We start from the raw sequence: 23703 nt of genomic DNA, 5'->3' as shown, positions 1-23703 counted from the left end.
CCTGGGAAGGGCGCAGTCCGGGGGGCTGGCTAAGTCGAGACCTGGTCCCCTCTCCTGTCGCCCGCCGGACACGGGTTAGGAGGCAAGGGCCACGGAGACACAGCCAAGTCTGCAGCTTCCCAGAGGGTGGAGGCAACGACCCAGCCAGCTCAGCGGGGCATGGCCACGGAGCCCTTGTCGCGCCCCGCGGGGCCGCCTCACCAACTCACCAACTTCAGACCCAAAAGACTGAACAGTCGCAGGCGCAGGCCCCAATACCCGGACGGAGCAGCCCCGCCCCCGCGGCTCCATCGCGCGTGCGCATCTTGGAGGCCTTTGCGCCCCGCGCGGGGTAGGGAGAGGAGGGGGAGAGGGAAGGAAGGGCGATGGTTGGGCCAGAAGGAGGCCACGCCCATAGAGCCAACGTCTCTGCGCATGCTCCACCCGTCAGCTTCTAGTACTTTCGATGCGTCAGCCGACTCAGCTCAGTTCGCGTCCGGACGTCGGAGGTGGAGGTCCTGAGTTCCGTGTTGTGAGCGGCAGTGTAAATTCCCTCTTCGTCCCTAGCTGTGGAGGGACGGCATCCGTTAGGCCTTTCTCTCCGTTGTACGTGAGGCGTCGGCGGCTTGTGGTAAGTTTCCTCGGGGCGGGGGCGGGCGCAGGGGACCCTCAGCGCGGTGGTGGAGAAAGCGCAGGCTCTGCGTGGCGCACAAAGGGAGGGGGCCGCTAGCTGGGCGGGAAGGCTGGTGTCTGGCGCCGACTGCACCCGGAGTTGGCGGGTCTCGTTCAATTTATCGAGGTTCGGTGTCCCCCTCCCCCACCGCCTGCGGGCCTTACTTCCGGGACTTCACTCCTCTCCTCCCCCGGTTAGTTTTTAGGAACCAAGCGTTCCGGAAGGATCCTCACAGATAAGGAAGCTTCCTACCGCAGGCCCAGATGTCAAACTACGTGAACGACATGTGGCCAGGCTCGCCTCTGGAGTCCCCTGCGGCCTCGGGCGGGTCCAGCCGGCTGTCCTCGGCCACCCGGAGCCGCTCTTCCAGAAGTTCGCGGTCCGGTTCCAGCGTCTCCAGTCGGTGGTCGTCCAGGAGTGGGAGCCGATCCCGGCGCAGGAGCAGGTCCCGGTCTCGGTCCCGAAGGCGCCACCAGAGGAAGTACAGGCGCTACTCGGGGTCTTACTCGCGGAGCCGGTCGCGGACCCCCAGCCGCCGCCGGTACCGGGAGAGGCACTACGGCTCTTCCAGGAGGCACTACCGGTCTCCCTCGCCAGGCCGGTCCCGCAGCCGGTCCGGCTCTCGGGGACGGTCGTATTATCGAAGGGCCTACGCGATCACGCGGGGTAGACGCTACTATGGCTTTGGTCGCACGCTGTACCCGGAGGAGCACAGGAGTTGGCGGGGAAGATCCAGGACCAGGTCGCGGAGTCCAACTCCCTTTCGCTTAAGTGAAAAAGGTGAGTCGAGGGGGGTGCACAGTTAACTTCTCCCTTGACACCTTCTGTGTAGTTTTCAATGCTTTTATTTTCTTTGATGCTTGAAATCTCAACAGTTTTGTAGGGAGGGAGGGAGGACATTAGTAGGCTAACAGTTAAAACGGTACCCAGTTTTAAAGTTGACGGCATTTCTTTTCCCTTGGGATTAAGCTGTAGGTAACTTTTTCTGGTGGCTGGCACTTTTTAGTGGAGCCTTGTAAATGTTAGTGACTTAGTTGTTTACTTGCTCTAAGTTTCTGCTAGTTTTCTTACCAAAAAAAAAAATCGATGTTCAGAATACATTGTTGAAGAGAAAGCAAAAACAATGTGAAATTCACGTCTTTGGTAAGGAAAGCTGAAAACTGTTGAGATTATTTAGGGATGCTTATTTTTTCCCAGCAAAAAAATGAAAGAGAATTTTTCCACAAATAAGGATCTATTTTGCACATGAAAATGAAATATTAAACGTCTTTGTTCTGCTATTGTAAATAAAATGCAACCTTATTTTGTGATTCTGAGTTCTCTTGCGGAATGTTAGAAGATTAAGGAATATCTCGTTTCTTTTGTAGATCGAATGGAGCTGCTAGAAATAGCAAAAGCCAATGCAGCAAAAGCCTTAGGAACAACCAACTTTGAATTGCCCCCTAGTCTCAGAATTGTTCCTGTATCTAAAGAAACAGATTGTGAAACAGCTGTACCAAATAATGGTGCAAAGTTTGGGGTGAGTATTCTAACTTTATCCAGACAAAATCTTCACAAAGCTACTGCCAGGAAGATCTGATTAGTGTTTTTATTTGACTTACCTTAGACTACTTCTTGGAAAGGCTAGCTAGATATAGTGTTAAAATCAAAATAGATCTGACAGTATTAGACATGGTCTTTCCCATAAAAATGGGAGATTAATGAACTTTAGTTGACAGAATTAAGTGCTTTCATGATTGTAGCTGGTACTTTAGTGTTTTCTATGTAGTTAACAACTTTTTCAAACTAGTCTATACAAAGTATCTGTAGTTTTCATTGGCAGCATTATGTTCCCAGAAATTCTGTACTCAACATACAGTATAGTTTATCTGCTTTATTTCTGTCTTATAGAAAACATGAATGTGGTCTCCAGACATTGCTGAAGAAATCTGTTGGTAATTGATACATGGGTATTAATAAGCATCAGGTTTAACTAATTTGAAGTCTGTGTTCACACATTGAAAGCTTAGTTTTTGCTGGTAGATCCATGTGCATGCTAGAATTTGGGATAGGTACTATTTGGTTAAGACAGAAGACAATTTTTAAAGTACACTTGGTAATGTTGGAGCATCTGTGATAGAGATGTCCATTTCATAATATATGCAATATATTCCAGATGTTTTGAGAGATTACAGAAGAAGAGGCCTGCTTCACTTGCAGATAAGTTTATAATTCTCCAGAAATGTGCAGGATGTGCATTGGCAAATTGCACTGTCTTTTAATTATGTTGAAACACAAAGCATAAAAATCCATAGCTTTAAAGGTTTAAGGTAGCTAGGAATTATTAAACAGGAAAGATGATAACTAGATGAACCTATCATTCAGACCCAGATATGTGTATGCTTAAGTATTAGTAGTAGACAAATAAGATCTTAGTTGTTGCTTTTTCAGATGATTAGGTACCCAACTGGGCTAATGCCTTAAGTGATTTTCAACCTTTTTCATCTCAAGGTATACATAAACAAATTACTAAAATTCCACGGCACACCAAAGTACATATTTTTTGCTGATCTGTCAAAAAGTATAATTTTGATTCATTCACACCATAAGGGCTATTGTGTTGGCTGTCCCCCCCTCCCCCCCTTTTTTTTAACCTGACAATCTTTAGGAAAAGAGGTCAGTGCCTCTGACTAAATAGTCAGGTATTGCATGTTTTAAAAATTCTTGCAGCATACCAGTTGAAAATTGCTACCTTAGTTCTTTGAAACTAGGTATTTTCTGGTATGACTTTACTTTCAAGTCGTTTGAACTTGTATTTGGGGATACAGGACTGCTTTACGGGGAAGTGTCGTCTTCAGGCCCATTTATTGCATCAATTTTTGTTAGGGGGAAACGAGTACAGTGTTGTTTAGACTGATAACTGGTTAGATCCAACTTGATTTGTTGTGTCCCTGCAGCTAAATTTATATACTGTTGGGCTGCTTTGTATATAGTATTGTAAACCAAAGGTACAGTTTTTAAAAAACATATTTTCTCTTCCTGTCTAGCTGTCAGAAAAGCTAACAGAAGATGGAACTAAGAATGCCAGTGAAAAGTCTTCCCAGCAAAAAAGCATTAGCTCTAATGTAAGTATATCTAAGGACTTGGAACATATAGCCATTATGTGGGCTTTTATTTTTGTTGAAAGGGTCATTGCTCTTTGTCAAGATAATTGGGGGCCTACTAAGCCACTTTATAGAATTAATATTTTGTATACTTTTGTGCCACTTTTACATAATGGCTTTTGTCATTTTTTTTAAAGATTTTTAAAAATTGATTTTTTTAGGGGGAGAAGGAAACATTGATCAGTTGCCTCCTGTGCATCCCCTACTGGCAACCTTTCCATGCACAGGACGACCCCCATCCAACTGAAATTACACCAGCCAGGGCTTGTCATTCTTTTTATAACATCTCATTATTGTAATATGCTCTGTAGTTTCTTTACCTAACATTTGAGTCTGGTTACAGATGAGTTCCATGCTTGGCTCTGGTTGGTGTCTCTAGTTTCAATCTTAAATGGAATTATTTAATGTAAAAGCAGATATTTTAAGTATGTACAATATATGCATCTGGGAAGCTGACTTAAGAATTTGTTCTCTTACAGAATTCTGTAGCAAAGTCAGTGCTTCAGAAATTGACTAAAACTGCTGAAGAGACCTCTTCAGGATCTCCAAAAATAAACCAGAAAAAAAGTCCATATGAATTGTGGAAACCTGTTTAAAGAAAAGTGATGGCTAAGGTTGCCTGAAATGCACTTTATTGCAAATTTGTGTTTTCTATAGCATTCATTCCTGTGAGCGATTTAGTGGTAATTAACATTTTAGATTTCTCTTGGCAGATACGAGATAGCACAGATGGACCAGAGAATTGTGTACAGGTGGGAGTCTTGTATATATACTTGTAAATGTTTCGTGTAATATTGGTTGGTTATATAAAAATGAAATTTATAAGACAGTAATTAAACTGTGTTGTATATATATTTGTTAATAAATTTCTTGTTTTTACTGTTTTAGTCTCACTTTATTACACATCTTACATAATGGGCCTTTAAAATGAATGTTAACTACAAACTGAAATAGATTGATTATAAACATTCGTGTAGTAGTTTTTGCCCATTAATACATAGTGGACACCAAAAATAAAAAGATTTAAGCTACTTTTAGATTAACTAATACAAGTGTTTTTGGCTTATTAGATCAAATGTTTGAACATAACATGCCAGCCAGCTTAATGAATTTATTAAGCTTATGTGCTGGGGCATAGCAGTAAAACATATTTTGCTAGAACCTAGGTAAAAATTAGAAATCCTAACAGATAAAACATGCATGAGGGGTTTTTTTGGTGGTTTTTTGAGTGCTATCTATTTTTTCTCTTAGATATGCATATATTTTTCTTCTCTACTCTTCTGCTCCCATCTTGAACAGCCTCAAATTTAGAAAATAGATTTCCAAATAGGCCGGGATAACAAGTTAGAACATAATGGACAGAATATCAGAAGGAAAACACAAATACAGTGGAACCTTGGTTCTAGAACTTAATTCATTCTGGAAGATAGTTTGAAAACCAAATCATTTTTTCCTATTAGAGATAATGTAAATTGAGTTAATCTGTTCCAGACCCCCAAATGATTCCGTTTTAATCTTATATACAGTATATGTCTAATGTAAACACTTTAAAAACAATGAAATGGACAGTAAAAGTGTAAACTTAACCAAAAAAAGGAACAATATTCACAGCACAATTTCCTGGGATGTTAACATGAGAAAGCGGTAAACTCATACTTGCGCATTCTCTCTTTGTTGCATGATTGATCATACAAATACCAGCATGAAGGTGGTGGTGGGTTTGAAAAGCGAATTGTTTGAGACGAGAGAACTGAAGTTTAACCAAGGAACAAAACACCCAGAGATTACGTGAAGAGATGAGCAGGCTGAAACTACAAATTAAGTAGAAGTTGGCTTTTTAAAAGTGATGGTCCTCTAGTTGGACTTAAGTTATTAACTAAAGCTGTCCACTATTTTACCTGCACTTTTCAATAAGATAGTCATGTGATTACTTAAATTTCTTTGTTGTACTAGCCACTTGTGTTAATTAGCTACATGTGGCTAGTGGCTATCTTAAAGGAAAGTGCAGATATTTTTATCATAGAATGTATTGGATAGACCTTTAGTGCACAATGACTTGCATATGTACATTCCTAGACATTTAATTCCTGTCACTATCACTTATAAAGCCTTGGTAACATTTTCATCCCTTAAGCCAGCAGCACTGGATTAGAACAAGGAATTTCATGGAAGAAGGGGTTGCTTTGGATAAACATTTTCACATTTGGGTTAATGGGTTATTAGGAAGGTAATGTGCTCCTAAAGGAATAAAGGTTACATGGTTAGGTTCACTTTTATTCCAAGGAGAACATTAATATTGGTAGACTGGCCTGGTGTTAGCAAAGTCAGAAAACGTTAAGGATTGATTGGTTTTAAGGTTTGTAACTAAAATGTGGTTAACCCGAGCACCCTGTTATTGGTATCTTACTAAAGTTGCATAACTCAAAGGATTTCCTTGTAAGAGAGACTAAATTGACAATACTAGAATTTTTTTTCACTGTCAGCTGGTAATGGAAAGTACCCAATCTAATCATGACCTCTGTTTGAACATAAGCCGCTTAACAGCCAAATGACTTCTTCACCCAAACCCCTTCTTTCTTAAGAGAGGTCTGACTAGTTGCTATGGGTATGTGCCACTTAGGAGATTTCACTTCTAGAATGATCTCAGCCACCTTTACCATTAGCTTTCAAGGAGACTTCAGCCTATTAACATGCTTGAGACTTCCCTATTTAATTTCTCTTACTCTATTGGCTCATTTTCTCTTTTCAGTACCCTGAAAATACATATATTTTTTCCATAATCACCCCATCCTTGTCTAACTTAATCTAGTTAGTTCAGCTTGGCCAGGACTATGTTTTATCTCTCCTATGTTTTGTAACACACAAGATAACAGTGCATACCCCCAGACTTATGTCTTTACATAAGTGGGATACAATTGCTCAGGTATGTGATACCCTGTTACTAAATAATCTGGACAATACGGTCATGTGCCACTTAAACCACAGGAATTTGTTTTGAGAAATGTGTAATTAGCCCATTTCATCACTGCAAACAGAGGGCACTTAACACAAACCTAGATGGTACAGCCTACACACCTAGGCTATTCATATGGTATAGCCTGTTGCTCCTGGGCTAGAAATCTGTACAGCATGTTACCGTAAACAACAACATGAGATTAAATCAAGCACAACAGAAAATGATGCAATGGAGATGTAAACATGATGTAACACGGCATACTGTTTTAAGCAAACTTTGTAAGAATACTAAGATAGGTATAGTAAATACATAAACCAGTAACAGTCATTTATCAAGTATTATGTACTGTACATAACTCTGCTGTGCTTCAGTAGGCTTGTTTACACCAGCATCACCAGAGACACCTGAGTAATGCATTTTGTTACATTACAATACCTCACTAGGTAATAGGAATTTTTCAGCTTCATTGTAATCTCATAGGACCACCCTTGTATATCTGTCATTAACTGAAACACTGTTAACGCAGTGCTTGGCTGTATAACAAGATGAGAATTTGTACCAAGAGTCTAGATTCAGTGCTGTCCAATGGTGTACTAGTTTTCTGAGCTCCAGTTTCCAATGCCTGCCCCAACTCTTCAAAATGAACCTTTCCTACACAGCTTATCACAGTACTGACTGAATTAATGGCTTTAGTATTCACCCAGTCATCTTCAGAGTAGTCCTCAAGTCATAATATTGATACCTGTTTTGTTTTTTGTTGAAGCTGCAGTGGCTATTGGGAGTGCTTTTCTCCCCTGGAAAAAATCCTATTTTTCCTTAATCCCAGGTCAGTATGATTTATGAAACCTACTCCTATTAATCTTTCCCTCCCCTTCTTTCTTTTCCCTTAGTACAAAGGTATTAAATGGTTCTTTGGAAATGCTGGAGAACAAAACTATGGCAGTTTATTGATGTTTTTGTGTGTGTGTGTGTAAGATTGGGCAAAATGGGTATGTATTTGTCTCAAACTATTTAAAAAAATAAGTCAAATTACCACATCTTTACCCAATCCTCAAAGGCAATTATCGTAAATAGTATGATGTATATCCTGTATTTTTTTCTATGCCTATACCAATCTCTCTTTATAAACACTACTGTTGGATGATCTGAAGTTTAGGAAAAAACCCAGGTTCACACTGAAATGTAAGGACAATGATACAGTACACTACTTTGAAAGAATTTTTATAGTCTGTTGATTTTGCCTAATAATTACCCCATTTAAAACACAAATATAAAAGTGGTGGTGAGTGGGACCATTCTTGAAAGTAATACTTCGTATGTTCCTTAATTTCTGTCCAGTTGTTATACTTCAAGACCATAAGGTTAATTTTGTCACTTGGCATGAAATCAATATGAAAACTTTAGGTTGCATTTGTGGTACTTACAGCTTTTCTAAGTCTATGACCATCCTATCAATTTCCTCTGTGGGAGGCACATGTGTTCCATGAAGGAGACTGTTACATGTTGGGCAGAACTCCTCTCCACTGACAAAGAGCTGGTGATGAGTGGTGGTGAGTAACTATAAAGATCCTATACCTTCAGTGGTTAAAAAATAGAAAACAATGGGATCATATTTGATTTCCAAGAAAAAGAATTCAGACTTGAAAAAAGGTATTTAAGAAATCTACTGCAGTGCCCATATGAACTAGCTGAGGACCAGTGGCTACTGAACTTACTCAACCAAGTTCACACAGTGGGAGAGCTTAAGTGAGAACACATTGTGCTCCGCACAATTTATAGCTCTCTCCACTCAACACTATAGCTATTAATATAATCATGATCTTAAGCACATTGCCTGTCTTACATAATTAGGGAAAGATAGAGTGCAGTTTAGCATTGCTTACTGCACATGATGAAAGTAAATATCCTACACAGGTAAGGGACACAGTAATAGTAACAGTCATAATCATGATAATAGTAATAGCTAACACTAAACAGTGCTTACTATATGCCAAACATTAAGTGCCATTCTATGAATTCATTTAATCTTTACAATAAACCTATGAAGTAAGCACTATTATTATTTCCTGTATACAGATGAGAAAATTGATGGGGAAAAATGGTCTGACACATAGTAAGTGGTAGAGTCAGGACGCAAAGCTCCAAAATTAGCACTCTTCAATTTAAGTCCTTTCAGTAACATAAAGAGTATGCTATTAAATCACATAGGCTTACTGCTTTTCTCTCAGTGTTTCATATGTTTCTGTCAGGTTTGATCTGCGTGGTCGACCGGTGATACTGGCATAACTGGGCAGCAGCATAATCTAAAAATAAAATGAGAACCACAGACTATTTTAGATGTTGGAGCATTATTAGGCCTGCTATTAAGTGGGTCATTAATGGGCCCATTCAACGAAGTAAAAGCCAATTTTATCTGAAAATCCCAGATCAGGGTTTTTCCTCTTCTTTTTCCTCTCCCATCTTTCTACATCTTCTGCACCAATCTCCAGTAAAAGGGGGGGTAAACGTTACCTCTACTACCTTATATAATTGCATGATTCCTTTTAAATTAAAAAAGGCCTTAAGACTGCCATCAGGACTATACTTTGACTAATAAAGAAAATTGTGGAATTTGCTGATCTGTAAGAATAAGCCTTTAACACTGACACCAAAAATAGCTGTGGTGGATACACTGTGTATCCATCAAAATTCTCCCCTCCTTTCTGGGCTCAAGGCTGCCCATTTCCCAACCTCCCCTGCTGTTGGATCAGGCAGTTGACTTAAGTTCTCAACAACATACAGAAGTGCTGAGGGCTGCTTCCAAGGCCAGACCTAAGACCATGGCTGTGCCTCTTCTACACCATTCCCCTTCCTGCTGCCTGGAACTTGCAACCACTTAGCTTTGCCCAGGCAGACACCTACAATGCACTAGCGAATGGTGGAGCAACAATGGAACGAACACTTGTATGGAACAGAGCTGCTTCTCTGACTTGGGCTGCTCACCTGGGACCTGATACGTTAAAGACTAATCTTTCTTATTGTTGGAGCTGTTGTTACTGTAGCTTAGCCTTTTACTCTGGCTCTATGTGCCAGGCTCTGCTCTACATGTTTTACATTTTTTATTCTCACAGTTCTCTAAGGTATAGATGAGGAAACCAGAGCCAGAGTGCTTGACTACCATGCTGCAAACTGCTTCAACAAAACAATGTAATATTTGCATCTATAGCTTATGATGGTATGAGTTGTATTTACTTTTTTCTTTTCTGTTTCCTGCAATTCTCATTCCAAAAGAGCTCTTTTAGCTTCCCAGTTTGCAGGTAATTTAAGTCTTTTATCTTACTCCGCAACTTTCTGGTGATTTAATTTTCAAACTTCATTCTACCACAAGGACAAATCAAATTTGTTAGCATAGGTAGGGAAATAAACCCAAATAGATGTTATTCGTGTTCTTGTATGATAGGCCATCCACAGCAGACTTTTGGATTTTGTTGTAGGGGGAGGAGATGGAGGTATACAACTGTATTATATATTTAAATATTATTTTACTGCCTCGAGGAACAATGTAGTAAGGACAGAAAGAGCAACTGTTTGCAAATAAGGCCAGCAAGATATGACTTCACTCAATGGCTGTGTGATGTGAGCAAGTCTCTTAGGATTGGTTTGAAACACGGTGTCCCAAAGTATGAGTTTCACTGTTTAGAGGTACTTGAGAGGATTGTAGATGCTACTGAATGAGTCACATACGGAAAGAAAACCGTTCAGGGGGCCTGGCTGGGTGACAGGTTTTAGCTCCTGGAATTGCTGCCTCGAGGGGCTGCTCCTCCTCCCTGCTGTCCTCCGGCACTCCACTCGCAGCAAGGAGGCCCGGCTGGAGTCGGGGCCCGCCAGGCTTCTCCCCGGACTGCCCAGCAAGAAACACCCGCCTAGCCCTAGGGGCTGCGCCAATGTTCAGGCCTACCGGTCTCACCAATACAGCGTGCTGTTGAACGTCTGGATTTTTGCCGTTATTTTCCAGTTCCCCAAACAAAAAGAATAATCTACTGAGATTCTGATGGAAATAACATTGCATTTATACTCATCTAGATACTCTTTTTGTGATGCCACACTTTACTATTGTCTTCCAACCAGAAAATCCACCTATTCAAACAATCTTTTTTAAAAACATATTTCTTGACTGATTTCAGAGAGAGAAAGGGAGAGGGAAGGAGAGAGAAACATCAGTGATGAGAGTCGGCACTGATCAGCCGCCTCCAGCACGCCCCCAACTGGGAATGGAGCCCGCAACCTCAAACTTAATCTTTCTGTACCTCGAATTATTTTGTTTTTATCCCTGTTACCGTTTAAATTTTATACCTAGATATCTTTTTATTTGGAGGCTTACTTTTTCATTTCTACATCGAATTAGCGGTTATTAGAGCAGAAAAAATACTTTTCATATATTCCTCTTGTATCCAGCACCTTATTTTATTAACCACTGTTACTCATTCGGGCAGTTTTCTTGTTGGACACAGAAGAGTAAACAAGATGGACGTGCCTGCGCTCCTGCAGTTCACAACGTCGATGCGGAAAACAGAAAATGAACAAAGAGAAAATATCTTATGCTACTGAGAAAATTAAAATAGGGCCATACGACAATACTAAGGGCCTATGTGAGACAAGGAAGTCAGGGGAGAGCTGCCTCGGAGTAGGTGACACTCAGGATAAGCACTTTACGCTCCAGAGAGCCGCACTCAGTTGAGGTAACTTCCTACCAGGTTCAGGGGCCGCCATTCCTCCTCAGCCGCCCCTTCCGAGCACTTCCCGGCCCGCCCTCTCCACCTCACCTCTCCCCACGACCTTCTGCGGCTGCGCAAGGTCCTGCCCAATCGAAAACAGCTCACTGCTAGAAGGAGCAGGGATTGGTCCTATTCTCCTGAGGCTGCCAGGAAGGGGCGGGGCTTATCGTAGACTATTAGTCTCTATCGGAAGGCCGACGGAAGTGCTGTGTTGTTGCCGGAAGTGGGAAGAGGAAGGCTGTGATGGCGGCTGCGGCTCTAGCCGAGAAGGTAAGTGCCGCCGGCTCTATCCAGGGTTTTTTTGTGGGGTAGGGGTCCAGGAGGCGGCAGGGGCGAGAGGTAGAGGAGATGTCTGGGTGCCGGGCCAAGGAGGAGTAGACATGGGTCGGAGTCGGCTGTGCGGGCCTGGCGCGGCCTGTCAGGCCCGAGCGGGAAATCGGCCTGGGCAGCCCCGGGAGAAGCTGAGCCGGCCCTGCCAACAGCCGTTTCTCCTTGTCGCAGGTGCCCGTGAACAGCGCGGAGGAGGAGCAGCCCCTCGCGACGGCGGAGGAGCTGTCCGCCCAGAAGCGCGAGCAGAGACTGCGCAAATTCCGGGAGCTGCATCTAAAGCGGGTAAGTAGCCCTGGCTGAGACCTGTCATTTGTCAGGCCCTTGCTGCGTGTGGGGGGACGAGGAAGTCGCATCATTGTGACTAAGAGACCCACATAGCTGGATGAAAGATCTATCCCGGTGGTTCTCAACCCTCGTAGCATCACTTTTGAAAATACAGTTGACCCTTCAACAACGCCTGGGTTAGGGGTGCTGCGCACCCAGTCGAAAATCCATGGTAATCCCTTGTGGAAGACAGTTCGAGTTCTGAAACGCTTGAAAACCGAGGTACCACTGTATGACTTTGGACTCTATAGTCTGCCCTCGGCATACTTAGAGTCAGCCAACCTCGCAGAATGAAAACAGTATTATACGCGAACTTTCGACTGTACTGGAGTGGCACCCATAATCCCCACGTTGTTCAAGGGTCAGATGTAGGGAATGTGAAAATACTGTTTTAGATCTGAGGTTGGTTGAATCCGTGGATGTGAAACCCAGGGATAGGAAGGGCCTAGTGTCTTTAGGTTTAAGTGGACCCCTGCACTTAAAACCTGCTGTTGTCCAAGGGTCACCTGTACGCATACTCTCCCCAATCCCCCTCCCACCTACATCTGATTTAACTTACCTAGGTTAGGTTTGGGAGTCTCTATTACTAACAATCTCCCTGTTGCATTCTAACAAACTCCATTTTACCTATGGAAATATGTAGAAACTTTGTCCAATGTTTATATGAGAGCTGTTTGCCTCTTCATTCAGAAATAATCAACAAATCTGTGAAAGTCTGTAGTGTCAGTGGTTGAGCTTGTTCGAGGGGAACAAGATGATTAAGATAAGGCCTCTGTTCTTAAGAAGAGGAGACAGTGTTATAGCTAGAAATTATACTGTGGTAAATGTCATGCAACAGTTAGAAACATGGGCCCTGTGAGTAAAGAGGAGAGATTTATACAGTGTGGGGGAGCTCCAGGGAGTGCCTTATATAAGACACCTAAACTACAATTTTTTTTGTTTTATTAATCCTCACCAGAGGATATTTTTCCATTGATTTTTAGAGAGAGTGGGAGGAAGGGGGAGAGAGAGAAACATCAATATGAGAGAGATACACCAACCTGTTGCCTCCCGCACTCGCCCCGACCAGGCCAAGGAACGAACCTGCAACCCAGGTATGTGCCCTTGACCCCTTGAACGGGAATCTAACTGTAAACCCTTGGTTGCTTGCCAATGCTCTACCACTGAGCCATACCGGCCAGGGCCAAAATACTATTTAAAAGATGAGTAAGGTATTCTCAGACAAAGAAGTTGGAGGAAGAAATATCCAAGCAGAGGGGACAAATGCAAAAGAAGAGAATTTATGTTAGGGATAAGAGTCCAGCAAACAACTGGCTGCAGTTGGAGCTGAGAAAGCAAGCAAGCAATTCATGACTTTCATACTTGAAGTGGCCTGACAGACAGCCCGGCCATGAAAACCCCAATCACTCTCCACTATTTGAATGAGACAAAAACAAGACTATTTAAACCACAGAAATGACCCCACGTTCCTCTCTTCTGCTAACGTCATAGACTGTTATTACCAAATAAAACATTAGTCTTGGTCCATTAATCTTACCTACTATGTAAGAACTTAACATAATCATAGAATGCCCTGGCTTTCTGATAGTGCCAATCCAGAGCACAACCATGCTTCCTTGAATTTCCCCCCCAGTCACCTGATACAAACCCAGATCCTATAATTAGCCCCTCCTAACGCCTCACTGCAATGCCTGTAGTTCCCTATGGTTTGCTGTCTTCTTTAGTGCAAGAAACACAACTTTGTTTGACTTCAGGTGTGTTCTTGGTGTCTTCACCTGAGGGCATTGCCAGAGTCAGGAGTAAATTACGGATGGTAGTTGAGTATCTCTCTTTGCCCCCCAAAGTTAGTCTTTATTAGATTAACTTTTAGATTAACTTTTATTAGATTAATAAAGACTTAAACGCATGGAAATATTTACTTGGATGTACTGTGTAAAGAACATCTGGTTGGAAATTAGGAGACATGGCTTCCTGGACTTAATTGCCATTAGCCTGTGACCTAAGAAACATCTAATTCAATGTATCCTTAAGATGATATACTCATTTTGTTTTATGTAGCTAACTTTATTTTGAAACAGACTTCACAGAGTAATCCAAATGAAAAATTTCATTTGCCATAATTTAAACTGTTAAATATTTAAAAAGGAGGGGGGACTTGGAAAGGATTAGAGATATTAAGATAGGCATTATAGCCCCCGCCCCAAATTGAGGCTTTTTCCTTGAATTAATCAGGATTAAAATAGAATTGAAAGTAGAACATCTTTCTCATCATGTGATTTAATATTATGTCATCCCACCTAAAGTCTTTAGTGCCGCTGTAGTAGTCCTTCCCCACTTTGTGAAACCTTTTCTTATTCAACCCGAAGGGACCTGCTTGAAGGGCTACACAGCCAAACAGAGGCAAAGCTGACATTAACCGCCAGGCCTCTGGAGCAGCAAACCAGTGCAGCCCAACACATTTTTCTTGACTCTATACAAATGCAGAACTATTAGACAGTTCCTTTGCTTAAAATCCTTTGATGACTCTCTGTTGCTTTTAGGATAAAATGGTGTCCCCTCGTTAATGTGTCTTACCTGACCCTCAAAAAAGGCAAGATCTGTTTGGATTGATTTTCATCTTTCAGCTACAGACTTTTTGTGTTACTGTTTTAGAATGAAGCCCGTAAATTAAATCACCAGGAAGTTGTGGAAGAAGATAAAAGACTAAAATTACCTGCAAATTGGGAAGCCAGAAAAGCTCGTTTGGAGTGGGAACTGCAGGAAGAAGAAAAGAAAAAGGTTAGGAATTCCTCTGCTGTCTTCATAAGTGGCTTACTCAGTTTTTCTGTTGTGTTGACACAGTAGAACATGGTGGTTTTGTACACTGGCTCTTGGGCCAGACTGCCAGAGTTCAGATCTTGGTTCTGCTTTTTACTAGCTGCAACACTTTGGGTGAGTTATTTAACCTGTTTGTGCCTCTGTTTTCTCATCTGTAAAATGGAGACTATGATAATAATTGAGTTATGAATTAAATGAGTCCATGCATGTAAAACATTTAAAACAGGGTCTGACACCCGATAAAGGCTGAATAACTATTATTCTAAAATCGGTGTGTTTATTTCTTATATGCCGTAGAAGATTCTGAATTTTCTTTGAATATTAATCATTATTTTAGAAGTATTTCTAGATAACTTGATTCACTCTTTCTTGATTTAAAGTACAGATGAAATAATTGCTTGTATCATCATTGCAAGTTTCCGCTTTTTTCCATTCTTTTTAGGAGTGTGCAGCAAGAGGGGAAGACTATGAGAAAGTGAAGTTACTGGAGATCAGCGCAGAAGATGCGGAAAGATGGGAGAGGAAAAAGAAGAGGAAAAACCCCGACCTGGGATTTTCAGGTAGAATTGGCTTTTACTTTATTAAACCGGCCTTAGGTGAGCATCACCTTCAGTGTTTCTGGTTTGTGAAAGGGTGCGCCCTTCCGGGGTATTCTCTAAGAGGCATAAACCCAAGAAAATACAAATATGTCTCCGAGGGCAGCAGTAAAGGCTGTACTTCAGTCAGCTGGCTTCTGTCATTCTTTCTGGTAAAATTCATCAAGGCTTGTATTAGTATCTATCCTGAGGTGTGCTTAGATTGGTGTCTTGTGCTTCTATTACTAATAATTATTTTGATTATTTTCCTGAATCATAATGACCAAACAAGGAAGTATTATCTCTGATTCTCATTTTCTTTTTAGATTATGCTGCTGCCCAGTTACGCCAGTATCATCGGTTGACCAAACAGATCAAACCTGACATGGAAACGTATGAGAGACTGAGAGAAAAGCAGTAAGTTGACAGCAATGAAAGTGTTTTTGTGTTCTGTTTTGTTTTCCATCCTGAGGTAATATAGATATATTTGTATGTGTATGGTATACAACACACACACATAAGTAATGCTTAGGTGATGCTTAGGTATGGGTTATCAGACAGCTATCTGAGAATGATTTGTGGTCTTAACACTGTTTATTGCTCACTCCACAGCAGCTAAGCTCCTCACCTGGTTTCTTTCTAGCTGGATGTTCTAAGACTGTGGAGTGGTTAACACCCAGATTATCATAGTCACTCAGATATTATTTTAGGGGGTAGAATGCTGTAGGGCCAGCATGTGCACTTTTTTGTAAGGGACCAGATAGTAAATATTTTAGGCTTTGTGACTGGATGGTCTCTGTCACAGCTACTCAACTGCTGTTGTGATGTGAGAGCAGCATAGAGGATCTATAGACAAATGGGTGTGGCTGTGTCCCAGTAAAACTGTTTATAGAAATAGGTGGTGAGGCTTGCGGACCCCTGCTTTAGTGGAAAGAAAAATAACCTGAACCTGGAACCAAGTCCTTTGACCTCTGGTCCTTGGCCCTTTCACCTATAGAGCGAAGGTGTCAGAGTAAGTGATTTTTTAGGTCCCTTCCAATTTTGTATTTTTAAAAAAGTCAAGGTAGGGCCCCACGGTAAATGTATGTATGTGTCTTATCTCTCGTCGTAAACGGCAGTTTAGTCTGAAATGTGAAGGTGCGGTGCGCTTCGGGTGTCGCTCTAAGTCCGTTTTGCGTCTTTCAGCGGAGAAGAGCTTTTCCCCACGTCTAACAGTCTCATCCATGGGACGCACGTGCCTTCCGCGCAGGAAATCGACAGGATGGTCACAGACCTGGAAAAACAGTAAGTCTCAATAGAGCAGTGTGAAATTTTAAATGCTTAATGGCAAAGTGAGTGAAGTCCGTATGATTTGGGGTGGAGAAGCAAAATATTGATAAAATTGAATTATTGTATTTGAGGCAGGGAAAGGTCTAAAGAAGATTCTTCTTTTAGAACTTTTATTGAGCAATCACGCTGCTATTTGATTTGAAGAAGTAAGAATGTTCTAGTAACATACCTCCATTACATTTGCGTTTCTTAATCCTGACGGGTGAATGTTAGGCAGAGCGGAATGAATTTGTGTTAGGAGTTAATACATGTGAAGTATAAGGATGGTGTCTATCACGTACCGTGCACTCCATATGTGCCCAGTTTCTAATAATGTCATTGCTCTTTCAGAAGTATTCTGAAGATGAGTTTGTATGTTACTGGATTTCATGGTTCTTACCCAGGGTTGTGTGAAAACTGCTCCCCCACCCCCCAAAATGTGCTATTCTAAGTGTATTGATTCTGTTCTTAACTATGTGGCCATGTTCTATTAAGACCAAAAAAGAAGGCAAACCCTGGCTGGCTAGCTTGGTTGGTTAGAGCATCATCCCATATGCAAAGGGTGTGGGTTCGAGTCCCTGTCAGAGCACATGCAAGAATCAATGAGTGAATGCATAAATAAGTGGAACAACAAATCAATGTTTCTCTTTCTCTCTCTCCCCCCCCCCATTCCTCTCTCTCTAAAATTAAATCAATTAAAAAAAAAAGACAAATTTGTAAATTATTATTTTTTCCCCTTAGAATTGAAAAACGAGACAAATATAGCCGGAGACGACCTTATAATGATGATGCAGATATCGATTACATTAATGAAAGGAACGCCAAATTCAACAAGAAGGCAGAAAGATTTTATGGGAAATATACAGCTGAAATTAAACAGAATTTGGAAAGAGGAACAGCTGTCTAATCTCGAAGCTTGAGAATGGAATGAAAATTTCTGCTAGCAGAACTCAGTCTATGCCTTCCCACTCAGCATTTAAAAATAAATGTTTTTTTCTTAAACATATATTTCCAAATTTTTGTGCTTGGATATAAGATGTATTTCTTGTAGTGTACTTGTTTTGTAATCTACTTTGTATAAATTCTAATTATATTATTTTTCTATGTATTTTAAATGTGTGATTATTTAATCTTTGAAGCATTTTGGGCTTTAGATTGCTGGTACCAAACAAATTCAGTCATTGTCACTTTGAATAATGTTAGGAATTTGACAGAATCTAGAGCTGGACAGAGGAACAATATGGGGTTGTAGACTCTGAAGCTAAGGACAGTGATGAGGAAGGTGGCAGTGGCTACTGGAGGGCTGGTGCAGGCTGTACCCAGGCTGCTTATGACCAAGTTCAGGAAGAAACAGAACTATCCTCCCATGAATATTGACCATGTACTGTTCCCTTCTTTACAAAGCAGATACCCTGTGGAATAAAATCCCTACTGAACCCTCTGTTTATCATTTAAAAAAATATATGTATATGCATAAACATACATGCTTCCATTCCATAAACTTAAAAAATTTTTAATTATGGGAAATCCCAAACATTCAAAAGAAGACAGTAATACAATGAACCCCGTATATCCAATACCCAGCTTCAATAATCATCTTACGGCCAATATTATTTCATCTCTATTTCTACTTTCTCCTCCAAGACTCCCATGTTCTTTTGAAGCAAATACTAGATATATAATTTTATCTATAAATATTTCAGTATGTATCTGAAAGTCACAGCTAGGGTGTCATTTTAATAAAAGTCCAGAGAGATTAATAAGAGTTTTTCATACATGTTGACTAAAACGCTAAATATGTAATTAGGATACTCCAAACTAATAGAAATCTGAAGCACAGAGGAAATTTCACAAGTGTTTCAGCTTTAGTGTTTAAAGGCGATTTAACATTTAATAGTACTGGTGATTATTCCCTTTTTAGTCTACTGCCCATTTCTGTTCTCACTTTTTTTCCTAGCATTTCTATGTGCAGTTAATCAGGTCTGGTCACGGGGCCTTGATACTATCTCTGAAAATATGTTTCTATTCCATCTCCAATACCTTTGTTCAAGCCTTTGATCCTGGACATTGCAACAGCCTGAAAAAATGTAACTTCAAAAAATTGTCAAATATGATCTGGCAATGCATTTAAGAGAATAATTCACTATGAGCCAGGAGAGTTTATTTTCAGAGTGCAAGAGTAGCTCGTAGACCTATTAGCTGCCTGTCCAATGTCAGTTCTTTCTACACTACCAATCAGAACCCTGATTATTTTATGAATTTGGCAAAATATCTGGCTAAACACTTGCTTCCCGAGACTAAATTGCTGTTATAGGTGGTCAAATGTAGTTCTGGCTAATAAGACACAATCTAATTTATTCTGAGAAATCTTGCTTGCCTGATATGGTAGTTGCCATTCCCGCTTCTGCCTTCTTTCTGCTTGGGCCACATGCGGGAGGCCTGGAGCTGTGGCAGCCTTGTTATTTCGTGCCATGAAGGAACGGCATGCTTATAAAAGTCAGCGTGCTGAAGAGCGGAGCAAACGCGGGCCCCTGCTGGCCCTGCTGAGCAGCTGCACCCGCCTTAGATGCCTACCTCTCATCTTCATGTTTTATGACCGAATAAAGTTAAGACCAATGCGTGACTCAATTTCAGGACATCTGTTAACACATTCAATGTTATATATCCAAAAATCAATAGTTTTTCTGCACTCTAGAAATAAGCTCCTAGAAATGCAGACGGGAGGAAATAGTCCAGTTCCAATAATAAAAATCATGACACAAATTTAGTGAGATGGCCCTGGACCTATGGGGAAAAAATGATAAAATCTAATTGAAAGAGTAAACAGGAGCCTTCTACTTCCAACCAAGATGGAGTGACAGAGAATGGATTTACCTTCCGATTGAAACAACAATAACAAAGGACAGCTTTCAAGATAACTGGGGATCAGGCAGCAAGGCCAGTGGTCCCTAAGAGGAAACAAGCGTGGCCTGATGATCGCCCTGCTGACGCCTTTAGAGAGCTTCCAGGCTATGGCACGTGGAGGGAGAACCCCAGTGGAGCCCAAGGGCTCCCTTGGTTGAGCAGCTAGAACTGAAAGTCTGGGGAGACCACAGTGGCAAGAGCTCAAGGTACAGAGCTCTGGAGAGGAGAGAGTGGGCATAGAGCTTGGAAAGGCAGCAGAGGGTCTCTTCAGGAATGAGGCGGAGTCCCGATCAGCACGTAGGTGAGAAAACGACTTGAGGCCCAGGAAAGAGCCACCTGAAAGGACAAGGGAGTCGCAGCACCTGGCCGGGACTAGGCTTTCCCACCGACCTCGGCAATTGAGAATCATTATCTTTAGACTAAACACTGTTTGGGTCTTGCCTAAAAATCAGAAGTTAAGAGCTGAAAGAATCAAACTGTTTCTAAATAACTTGACAACATCCTAGACCAAAGATCAAGAGTAAGAATAAAAACCCCCACAACTACCCGGTACCCAACACATCGGATTCACGACGTCCAGCATCTAATCAGTGCAACAGGAGAGTAGGTTTATGAGAAGAAAATTCATCTAAACTTACCAAGAACTGACGCAGTGGCTCAAATGAAGAGATAAAGAAATCAAAGCAGGTATTATAAAGGAGTTAAGAAGAGACAATAAGATATAAAAAGACCCGCATCGAACTGGTAAACGTAAAAATACCCGTCTCTCTCCCGCCCCTGCCCCTGCCCCTGCCCCTCCCCGTCAGGGCAGGGCTGCCTCCCCACTGGCCCTTTTTCTCCAAAGCTGTGATATCTTAGTGGGGACAACTCTTCATTAGCTCATTTATTTCAAAGGCCATCTCAGAGGAGTGGGGCTTAATTATTACTTGACTCAACTCTGTTCTCTCACTTAGGAGGCCCACTTGAGCAGTTTTTGGCCAGGTGGTGGAGCTGAGCATAACAAAGTGATCTCCGATAGTTAAAATTAATTGTAGTGTGGCAGTGCTCCAAGCTGGCTCTGGAATGAGTTTGTCGCCATTGGAGTCCTCTTAAGGCCTTAGTGGAGCGGGGGCGATAATGGCACTAACCTCCCAGGATTGTCGTTGCTCGTAAATGGGTGACGCATGCAAAGCACTTAGCGCAGTGGGCTGTGCGGAGGAAAGGCCCGCGCATGTTGGCAGTCCCTGTGGCATTATCGCGTTCCCCAATAAGGCTCTTGCTCTCTCCTTTCTCAGGGCGAGAAGCGCTGTGCAAATGCCGGTAAAAGCGGGGGCAAAGGTGTCAAACAGCCTGGGTTCGAATGCCAGTTCTTCCATTTGCCAGGCTGAAGATCTGGGGCAAGTCACCTAGGGCTGCTCTAACAATAGCCGAGAGGGTGGCTTAAATGACAGAAACATTTTCTCACACTTCTGAAGGCTGGAAGTCCAAGATCAAGGGGCCAGCAGGGTTGGTTTATGGCGAGAGCTCTCTCCTCGGCTTGCAGATGGCCACCTCTCGTGCCCTCACATGGCCTTTTCTCCCTGTTCATGCACTCATGGTGTCCCCTCCCCCCCCCTTTTAAAATAAAGACATCAGTCCTATTGGACTAGGGTCCCCACCCTTATGACCTCATTTCACCTTAATGACTTTCGTAAAGGCCCTGTCTCCAAATACAGTCACATGGGGGTTAGGGCTTCAGCATAGGCATTGGGGAGGGGACACACACCTAATTTAGCCCATAAAATCACCCACTGACTTTGTGCTTCAGTTTCCCCAGCCCTAAAAGTGTTAATAATACCCGCCTCAGAGGGCTGTTGGGAAGATTAAATGAGTATAATGTGCTTATGCCAGCACCTGTTTGTAGTGGGTACTATGTGAGTTATAACAGTAATAAGAACATAAATATCCTCATGGGCATTTCTTCTGCTTGGTCTGCTCTCTTTCCTTACCTCCAAGTCAAGATAATGCCACATTACTGAACATTCAGGAATTTCTGAGGGAGGTAGGATTTCCACTTGACTTACTCCCTGCCCCCAAAAGTCTTGGCTTTTTTTTTTTTGACCAGCAGACTTCCTCTTTCTACCAGTCTGGAGCTTTGCAGAGACAGGAAACCCAGGAGCTTGGAAGCCCCTCTCCCCCAGACCTCGCTAAGCCTCCAGCCCTCGGCCGTCCGGCTCCCTTCAGAAGCTCATCGTTTATACAAGACTAAGTTTGTGCTCTACCTGGCCTGTTTCTCCAGTTAGAGTCAAAATCCAGTTTCCGACAAATGACAACTACTTGTAGAACTGAGGGATCTGAGACCAGAGGTCCTACATGGCTTTTATAATAGAACTAGCACGTGTGGTCAAATCATTAAAAAACCCCCAAAACCCTCATCTATAAAAATGTTCCAACTTTGGGTGAATAGTTGAGTCTTGTCCCTGTGTCTGGGGTTGTCCTATTTTTGTTTGGAAACCTATAGGTGGCTGCAGGGACCACAAGAAACTGGGAGATACCGAGCCTCTCACCTGGCTAAAACCTGTGTGTGCGTGTGTGTGTGTGTGTGTGTGTGTGTGTGTGTGTGTGTGTGCTGGGAGGGGACAGATGTGTGTTCCTTCAGCTGGAAATGGTCCTTCTGGGAGAGGTGCAAAAAAATCCCCAGCAGTCTCAGAAACATACCCTAGAATGTATGGAAGATATTCATCACATATTTGTAAAATAAATGTAAAACATTTAAAATATACCACGTTTTCACAAAATCCTATATTTGCATTTCTCGTTCTTAATTAATAAAATAGGTCTCAAACAAGAACCCAGCTAGGCCCCTGCTGCTGCTTAGAGGCCAGCGTGGAGGGAGGCAGGTTCTGAAGGCGGAAAGGGGTGGGGAAGGAAAGCGGCGCCTCCGGGTGATCACGGCGGCCGCTTAGCGCCCCCTCGTGGGCCTCGCGTAGCATGGCTTCAAAATCGGCGTGGTGGTGCTGCTCATCCAAGAAGCGAGCTAGCTTTGGGCTTTTTTCTAGCTGCAGTGTTAATACATAGTCATTGTAAGAAATTACTTTTTCCAGTTGGGGAGTATGGAATCTTATTGGCTTGTTAAATGCTTCAGTACGGGGCCCTGGCTGGGTAGCTCAGTTGGTTAGAGCGTAGTCCAGATACGCCAACGTTGCCGGTTCGATCTCCGGTCAGGGCACATACAAGAAGCAACCAATGAATGCGTGAATGTGTGCAGCAACAAGCCGATGTTGGTTTGTTCTCTCTTTCTCTCTCTAAAATCAATAAAAAAAAAGAATTAAAAAGATTTAAATCCTTCAGTATGGGAACCACAGGGCTCACTTAAAAACTGAGGTATAACTTTCACACAACAAAGTGCACAATCTTGAGTGTACAATAGTCTAATGTTTTACATATTTATAAATCTTTGTAACCACCAACAAGGTAGTGAAGAACATGAAGAGGCCACGTGTAGGTCTTAATTAACAGCCAGCAGCAACTGCCGGATATGATATTTGCCAGCGATATTTGATATTTCGGTGCCCAGGTTTTGAATCCTCCAGTTGAAGCACCGGGTGTGTAGCAGAGTCAAGCCATCCCCCCATGTCTATCCAAATTCCTGTCTTACAGAAACCATGAGAGACAATTAATTATGGTTGTTGTTTTAAGCCACTAAATTTTTTTTTTAATATATCTTTATTGATTTCAGAGAGAGGAAAGGAGAGGGAGAGAGAGAGATAGAAACATCAATGAGAGAGTCGCTGATCGGCTGCCTCCTGCATGCCCCCTGCTGGGGATAGAGCCCGAAACCCGGGCATGTGCCCTGACCTGGAATCGAACCACAATCTCCTGGATCCTAGGTGGACGCTCAACTGCTGAGCCACACCCGGCCAGGGAAGCCACTAAATTTTTGCAACGATTTGTTACCCGACATAGATAACTAATACACACT

At 42.2% G+C, this 23703-nt stretch overlaps 2 protein-coding genes across 2 annotated transcripts; both read left to right on the top strand.

The window, feature by feature from the left end:
• The first annotated feature begins 455 nt into the window (after positions 1-455).
• RSRP1 (arginine and serine rich protein 1) lies at positions 456-4678 on the top strand. Its single transcript, XM_016219050.2, has 5 exons — positions 456-610; positions 851-1432; positions 2020-2171; positions 3679-3756; positions 4275-4678. Exons 2-5 carry the CDS (start codon positions 916-918, stop codon positions 4389-4391), a joined length of 864 nt encoding a protein of 287 aa, XP_016074536.2. The 5' UTR covers positions 456-610; positions 851-915; the 3' UTR covers positions 4392-4678.
• Positions 4679-11708: 7030 nt separating this feature from the next.
• SYF2 (SYF2 pre-mRNA splicing factor) lies at positions 11709-18295 on the top strand. Its single transcript, XM_016216313.2, has 7 exons — positions 11709-11775; positions 12007-12117; positions 14812-14937; positions 15419-15536; positions 15878-15968; positions 16737-16835; positions 17601-18295. Exons 1-7 carry the CDS (start codon positions 11749-11751, stop codon positions 17764-17766), a joined length of 738 nt encoding a protein of 245 aa, XP_016071799.1. The 5' UTR covers positions 11709-11748; the 3' UTR covers positions 17767-18295.
• Positions 18296-23703: the final 5408 nt, after the last annotated feature.

This window comes from Miniopterus natalensis, chromosome 9 (genome assembly GCF_054644295.1).
Source record: "Miniopterus natalensis isolate mMinNat1 chromosome 9, mMinNat1.hap1, whole genome shotgun sequence".
NCBI classification, from domain to species: Eukaryota; Metazoa; Chordata; class Mammalia; order Chiroptera; family Miniopteridae; genus Miniopterus; species Miniopterus natalensis.
This window is presented reverse-complemented; position numbering and strand designations above follow the sequence as displayed.